The sequence below is a fragment of the Choristoneura fumiferana genome, chromosome 10 (genome assembly GCF_025370935.1).
Source record: "Choristoneura fumiferana chromosome 10, NRCan_CFum_1, whole genome shotgun sequence".
NCBI lineage: Eukaryota > Metazoa > Arthropoda > Insecta > Lepidoptera > Tortricidae > Choristoneura > Choristoneura fumiferana.
This window is the reverse complement of record NC_133481.1, coordinates 6,363,545-6,371,750: the sequence shown is the minus strand read 5'-3', so window position 1 is coordinate 6,371,750 and position 8,206 is coordinate 6,363,545. Positions and strand designations below refer to the sequence as shown.

At 36.0% G+C, this 8,206-nt stretch overlaps 2 protein-coding genes across 2 annotated transcripts; one reads left to right on the top strand and one right to left on the bottom strand.

Moving 5' to 3' along the window:
- Positions 1-899: 899 nt before the first annotated feature.
- Ssb-c31a (single stranded-binding protein c31A) lies at positions 900-1,610 on the bottom strand (the record flags this gene model as incomplete). Its single annotated transcript, XM_074093247.1, is given in 3 exon segments — positions 900-1,190; positions 1,269-1,352; positions 1,496-1,610. Coding segments are annotated over 2 exon segments (318 nt in total). The 5' UTR covers positions 1,329-1,352; positions 1,496-1,610.
- Positions 1,611-2,316: 706 nt separating this feature from the next.
- Positions 2,317-6,517, top strand: LOC141431938 (uncharacterized). Its single transcript, XM_074093236.1, has 2 exons — positions 2,317-2,521; positions 2,660-6,517. Exons 1-2 carry the CDS (start codon positions 2,449-2,451, stop codon positions 3,781-3,783), a joined length of 1,197 nt encoding a protein of 398 aa, XP_073949337.1. The 5' UTR covers positions 2,317-2,448; the 3' UTR covers positions 3,784-6,517.
- The last annotated feature ends 1,689 nt before the right edge of the window (positions 6,518-8,206 follow it).

The following is an 8,206-nucleotide window of genomic DNA, read 5'->3' as shown; positions in this document are numbered from 1 at the left end:
TGCATGCCTGCCATAAACTATATTTTCACCCAACTGCTGAAGGAGGGTTATTTTATTAAAAGCTTTTATTTATTATTATGTTGTAGGTAGGTAGTCATTTAAGTCGTGTGGTAGGGTAGCCATTGGCGTATCTAGGGTTATTTTTCAGGGTGGGCCTGGCCTGGATTTTCGTTTGTAGATCTCAGTATTATAGAATTTTGAATCGGGAGCCCAACATCCCGTGGTGGGCACTAGCCAAACTGGGGTGCCCCCCCCCCCCGCTTCCGTCCTATTTAGGGCCTATGGGTTAGCCCATGATGCTAAATGGGGATTTACTAGAGCGTCATGGAAACATTGCATTTTGTAGATTAGTTGACAGAAAGAATAGTTAGGTATGATTTCCTCTTCCAGTGGTAGGGGAAACTTTACAAAGGCATTTCAAAAATGTAAGAAAAAAAAATATGGAAATACTTAATCTGTCAAATATTGTACTTTAAATGCCAGTGTCTCTCTGATTCTGAAAGTATTCATCAGCTGACTTGCGTGGTGGCTGTGGCCATCCGGAAGGATAGAAAATAAAAATAAATTTGGCATACTTATGTAAGTCCAGTGACTATACATTAATCTGGTAGTGATAATCTAGTGAGTTTACATGAAATTTGGTATGGAAATGTAGTTTGGATAACAACACAAGTGCGTCCCGCAAAAAGATTGATTTGTAGTTAAATAAATTTTTTTTATCACAAAAAATATGGAGAATGGAAGGTTTGGTGATTGCATTCTGTTTATCTACACAACTTTCCATAAATTTTTAATACCAAATCTTAATTTGATTGTGATCAAGTAAGTTTTATTAATGTCCTCCACTGATAAATCAAACCACAATGAAAGATTTCAACAATCAAACTTTAATTCAATACAAGCAAGAACATACAATTAGGTTATTTGTTACATTAGCATTTACTGCTGATGGTCTCATTGACCTCATCAGCTAAGGCGAGTAATTTCCTCCACTGTTCAGGTGTTAAGCTAATGCCTTTCTTCCCTGGTAACATTTCACCATTCTTCTCATAAAATTCTCGAACATCTACATATACTTTTCCTTTAAACTCCCTTACTTTGACTAGTTTCTTGCCCTCTAAGACCCACGTGGGCTCTTTATCATCAGTCCTTGAGCCCATCTTCGCCTTCTTCTCAGGTGGAGGGTTTCTCTGAAATGCAACAGTTACTGTAGTAAGCATACAACTAAGTCAGACAGTTTTCTAATTAGAATCAAATAATTGACTTACATCGACTGGTCCCTCATCGCTGTCGCTGGAGCTCTCTTGTTTTTTCTTATTCTTTGGCATATTTATGGTTTGATCGAATCAAAGCTGTTGGAGTAAAAACAAGATACATGGTTAACCTTAAACATTGCCATTAGATTATAACACAGGTGAAAGTAATTATGCAGTCTTTATTCAAATAATGTTCTCTAATAGACATTCAGGATTAGAAATAATATAACGTTAGTTACCTATTTAAGTTCAATTTGAAAATTTTGAAATCGTCAACGTAGCCGGTTCGGTAAATATACTGTAGTACACAGACACAGAGTACATTGAATAAGAAAGATACAAAAGCATTAAGCAAAGTGGGTGACACTCTTTCCCGGCCCGGATAACACCGACATGGAGGAAATACCGGCCCTGTTTTTTGTGTACACGCCCATAGAAACTGACAGGAGCTTAGCCAGCTAGATGTAGATTAGATAATATCTAATATATTATAATCATAATAACATAGTATTTAGGGTTCGAAATCGAATGATACTTTCGTTCGATACCCAGTAAGTATAGATACTTTTGATAGCGATACTCGTCGATACCTAGTCCACCTAATGGGTTTCGTAACGTTGGTTCTGCAGGGCTACTAAGAAACTCGAAGTTCGTGTCGTGCGGTCCCTCTGACACTTATACTGTTTAATACGAGAGCGAGAGGAACGGTATAATACAAACGCTCCAGTTGAAGACGTTAGTTCTCTTTATAGTTTGTGAGTTGAGGCAAAAGAGCGTAGCGTGCATACGTCTGATTTATCTCTCTCGTTGTACTTACCTCGTCTATATTTCACGCCGTTTACATCACTTAAGTATGGAGAGCTCATGTACAGTATATAAAACTATCAATTATAATTATCGTCGTCTTTCATTTTTTAATTGGGAATTAATCTTCTAAATTTATTAATATTCCGTGTACACGAAACACAGGGTCGGTATTGACATGCCAATAATTATCTGGCCGGTATTTATCAGGTCAAGAATGATCACCGCGGTACCATTACTACTATTCTTGTAATCTGTGCATTACTATTACTATTCTGTGGCGAGTGGCTGGCGGTACTTAGGGTTAGGTGTCAAAAAAACTGTACACATAACCTAAGAAGTTTGATTACAAATTATAGTTTTGAATTATTTTTACTCATAACTTAAAATGCTAGAACCTTGGAACGATGCCTCATTGTTACCACCACCTATCCATACATTTTCATGTAGTCGAATAGCCGGTAAGCTTAAATAGTGCTTACTAAAAAGGTCATGAACTTAGCTCCCACTGATTCACATGCTTGTAATTAAACGATTTTTAGGTTCAAATTATGGTCCACAATGGGTACATCTTCTAGTAATATTTTGTTTGATTTCAGGGATTCAGGAATTAAGGTCTATATGTAAAAATATAATCAAAGTGCTATCCAAACAATCTCCATTGCACAAAGAAAGTGCTATTCTATCCAGATTTGCTTACAAATTCGATAAAAAATTTCGCAACGATATTGGGTACAGAAATTTCAAGAAAGTCAATGTAGCCTTAAGAAGATATTTGTTGCTGAATCTCTTGAAAGATGTTGTAAGCTTCAGTGACACATTGCCACCGGTTGATGACGAGTTTTATTTACCAACAAGGCAAATGCTTCAATATGTTCTAGTAAGACTGCTTGCATTTTCAAAGATCATGTTGAGAATATGTATTTGTTCTAAAAAAGCATCAGTTTTTTACTTAGACCGCATAAGAAGTGGTGATAGTCACTGGATGTCACTAATGCCTTATGCTGTGCTGAGTCGTGTGTGGTCCATGTGTTCCGTGCTGCTACGGCATGCCTGTAACTGGTACTCACAATTGCTCCCTTGGCTAGATAAGCTTCAAGTACAGGGTGTTGTTTTGCTGCCAGACGGTTACAACTTTCCTTTAGATTTAGAAGATTGGTTGGATCTGAAGAATTTTGACAACTTTGGTAGATTTGAATGGACTCCTGATAAATGCTTGAAGTTACAACAGGACTTGATTGGAGTTGAGGATGAGGATGGTGATAATCTTGGCAGCATCTTGGAGTTTGTAAATCAGGTCAATGATAACAATGAGTCTGAGGACATGCCCAAAATACCATACTTTAAATCAGAAACCCAAACTCCCTTATCACTGTCAACACAGTTGCTGAATACAGATCAGGGAGAGATAATTTCAAGAGAAAATTTCAAAGCAACTGCTAACCCAAAGACAAAACCTGAAAGTGAAGTAAGACAAAAAATCAAATATGATCACTCTCCGGCAAGTGTGACTAATACCAAATCTTTAAAAGATTTTATAAAGATTGAGGAGACTTGCAGAAATGAAAACAGTGAATCATCTTTAACAAGCCACCTCAGCTTCATGCAATGGCAAGCTCTGAAGAACGCACTAGATAGCCTTTTAGAATCTCTATCCAACAACAGGAAAATAGAGAAAAAATTCAAAAAGATATGGAAAGAAAAATGTGTTGATTACAGCTGATAAATTTATTTTTTACTTTGTATTGATTACAAACACAAGACAGTAACAATAAAATCACAACAGCACCAATAGGTGAACTATAAAAAATCTTTTTATTTTTATTTTACAGGTTGTTTGGAGAAATATAAATAATATAATTAGGTCTTTTTAGTAATTTTCAGGCAAACTTACTAGTCCAATACTTTCGTTTTTAAGATAAAATTAATGATTATCTTGAAAACACTTCACTTTATCTCGAAAACTTTTGGACAAAGTAAGTTTGATTCAAATGAACTTCATCATCCTGTAAAATATCTTCATCATTCAATCTAACAATCAAGTTCACCTGTATTCAGATTCAGGGGTAGAAAAATCAAAAAGTAAACAGTTTTCTGCCATATTGCAGTTACATCACTTTTTAGCTCTTTATTATAAGGTTGGAATAACTCTGCTGTTCAACATTAAATTTTTGCTTCTCATTACTATACTGCTTTGTAAAAAGCAGTTTGAGATAGGTATTTTTTGTCACATTAGTGGTGTTTAGTTCTGTTAATTCATTCAAGTCTAATAATATTTCTGATGTACTGTAATAATAAACATCCAGTATAAAGGCCTACGCTTATACGCTAGCTGGCGCGGGTACAGGTAAAATCCGTCGCACGCGTCGCATGCTCTGCTCATACTATTTTTCAATAGGCTTCCAAACCGCGTCAGCTAGCGTAGGCCCTAATCGTTGATTAGCGTTATCTATTTCTTGATTAAAATATAACTAATGAGACAACTTCTCACCCCAAAATGAAATGTAATCCGATAAATAAATGAAGATTTAATGCAGACTAGTTCCTGCTTAATTTGTTAAGTTGATACAATACAGTACAATATCAATTTATCGATTACAAATTTTTATAACAAACAAGTATTAAACAATTGTGCTTTTTATTTACAAAAAATATTTTCTATCTAATCATTGAAACACATTTCAGTTTACTTTGGCCATAATGCTTGCTCATTCATTTATAGCATTAGACATATTAAACTCTTCACCGCCAGAGTCATCCAGTCGTGACGTGACAGCCAATGGAATGCCTCACACGCCACGGTCATCTATACATGACCAACATTCAACTCGAAATTAATCCTTCTGCAAGAGAATTAGGACATCTTGTAGGCTTTTTAAAATCTCGATTTAAGGCTTAAACTGACAGGTATTGATCTGACAGGACTTAAGAACACTTAAACCTGGATTAAAGAGCCTGCAAGTGGTCGTTAAAAACCAAGTTGATTTGTCGCTGGTTTTTTTGTGGCGTACAGAGCACGTCACTTCGTTTGTTTTGTGGCAGTGAAGAGTTTAAAATTTGCATTGGCAATTTTTAACTCAAATCATTGATGCACCAGGCATTTAATGGGGATATTTTATTTTTTTATTTTTGATTAAACATTTCTGTCAAGCACACCCTGTGGCGTGCATTGAGTAGGCAACGCGAGTGCTGGTGGCGCGCTGCTGCAGCGCAATGTACCAATAGCTTACTCTGGAATCGAGTCAATCCACGACAATGCACACCCTACAGTATGTGTAAATACTGGTCGAAAATGTTAAAAATCTATGTATTACTAAAGAATAACCGCTTGAATGGAATTTTCGATATCATAAGTAAGTTATTAGGAGTGGTAATTTTATTATTATACTTTTATTTACAATTCCATATACATTTGTACTACCTTCGAATGATATTTTTACAGGCATCATCAAAAACAATAAAGGGTTATTTCGTCACTACTGTGAAGAAAACACAAATTTAAACTAAGTAAACTAAAACATTAAGGTATAATCTTTTTTATTAAGATTTTTGTTTGTAAGTTTACTTGAAAACAAGCTATTTCTTCAAAGTGATCACGATGCTTAATAATCGCCATAAATGCTTGTTTTAGGGTCCCAGGGAGACGTTTAGCTCATTTGGGAACTATAAAGGTATAAGTAAACCGCAGAAAGCACGACCCGCAGTACAACCTTTTGTCAGTAAGCCATCATTGTTTTCATCTAAGAAGGCAATGGAAATGGAGCGCTTTTTGGGAAAAGGTTGTACTGCAAGTCGGGCTTATAGCGGTTTTCCTATACTCGTACTTATGTAGTAAAATCCGTACCTAAAGATATTAAAGAAATCTTGTAAGTTTTAGGACTTAAGTCACGCTAGTGAGGGTTTATTGGCAGGCGAAATGTCGCTAGATGGCATTAGGGTGCCCCTACATGCAGTCGCTACGCTAGTCGCTCGTTTGCAGCGATAAATCTGGCCACGTGACCCCCTTTTGAAGGTGATTTTGAATTTCCCGCGACTCAAAAAAGTAGCGTCAAGTCGCCGCGTCGAGCAGCAGCGACAAGATGGCTTGTTGCAGGATTAATCTTGGCCTTGGAAGCTGATTTCTTAATCTAATTTAGTAGCAGTCGTGGTAGTGGCACAAATAAAAGAAATTGGAGTGAATGAAAAAAAAGTGTTTTTGCCGAAATTGAAGAGGTTTTTTTCCAGCGATAAAGCTCAAAATTTTCAGCTTTATCGCTATATGTCACGTGACCAGATTTGACGCTGGAAACGAGCGTCGAGCGATTTCATGTGGCCGCACCTTTAGTATCGTGAGGTCCCTATGACGTTATAATCTTGCTTGCTATTGGCTCAATCACAGACGCGACACAAATATAAAGGGGCTTCACGATGCTAGCGCTAGCGCCAACCAGCCTGCCACGAAAAACCCTCCTTTAACACGACAAAAAGATTTTACGTGCTTTAATTGGACTTAATTGGATAAAAAACCATGTTTAATGGCAAAAAGCGACCAAGCAACAGTCACAAGACAATAGTTTGGAAAGCTCATAATTCCATGATTTTGCTATTAGTTTTCATTTCACATTACAGTCAGTGAAGTAATCGCGTATTTGAAATGATGAAACGTTGAATAAGTTCATATTTTTACACTTGACTGTACGCAATGCCTTTAGTAATAGATATTTATCAATCCTAGGTGGCCGACCATTTTTGTTAGTGAGTACCTATTCATACAAAAATGTAAAATTGTGTTAGTAAAAAATATAGCGTTAAAACATGTATATGCATTTAAGGCAAGAATGGCAAATGTACTTTGTATTTATACATTTATCCTCTTAGTGTTCTAACGAAAATGTAGTTATCAACTTCACATATTTTACTTTTTCGTGGTACTGGATATTTTCTGTAGGCGCGCTTTCAAACCGCCTTCCTTTTTCGGTTGAGTAAGAGACTGAGATTTTCTTTCTTCTTGAAGTTTTTTCGCTTCTTTTAACCTGCAAAATGTTATTCGTCACTGAATTTAAAACACTAAACCACAAGAAAAACAATCAAATTTTTCAGATAAAATTGTGCATTCTTATATACTTTGTCGTGAATAGTAGATTGTTTGCACCAAGCAGAAAGCTATTTATTAGTGCACCGAGTGCTGATTTGGAGCCCGAGCGTTAGCGACGAGGGCTTTAAAAAGCACGAGGGCAGTATAAATTACTTAATGCGAGGTGCATAATCTGCTTTTCTTTCGACTATTACAGGAATAGTACCTGAGCGAAAAAAAAAAACTCATGCTAAACATTAAATAGGAAAGAAATGTCACTAACACTCGATGATTCCATTTTTGTAAGTTTACATTCGCACTCTCAAAAAATACAAATTGGCGGGAACCTTGCGAATTTTCCGTGAACATTTTTTGAGAGTGCGAATGTAAACTTACAAAAATGGAATCATCGAGTGTTAGTGACATTTCTTTCCTATTTAATTGTTTAGCATGAGTTTTTTTTTTCGTCTAGGTACTATTCCTCTAATAGTCGAAAGAAAAGCAGATTATGCACCTCGCATTAAGTAATTTATACTGCCCTCGTGCTTTTTAAAGTCCTCGCTAACGCTCGGGCTCCAAATCAGCACTCGGTGCACTAATAAATAGCTTTCTGCTTGGTGCAACAATCTACTATTCACGACAAAGTATATAAGAATGCACAATTTTATCTGAAAAATTTGATTGTTTTTCTTGTGGTTTAGTGTTTTAAATTCAGTGACGAATAACATTTTGCAGGTTAAAAGAAGCGAAAAAACTTCAAGAAGAAAGGAAATCTCAGTCTCTTACTCAACCGAAAAAGGAAGGCGGTTTGAAAGCGCGCCTACAGAAAATATCCAGTACCACGAAAAAGTAAAATATGTGAAGTTGATAACTACATTTTCGTTAGAACACTAAGAGGATAAATGTATAAATACAAAGTACATTTGCCATTCTTGCCTTAAATGAATATACATTTGTTTTAACGCTATATTTTTTACTAACACAATTTTACATTTTTGTATGAATAGGTACTCACTAACAAAATGGTCGGCCACCTAGGATTGATAAATATCTATTACTAAAGGCATTGCGTACAGTCAAGTGTAAAAATATG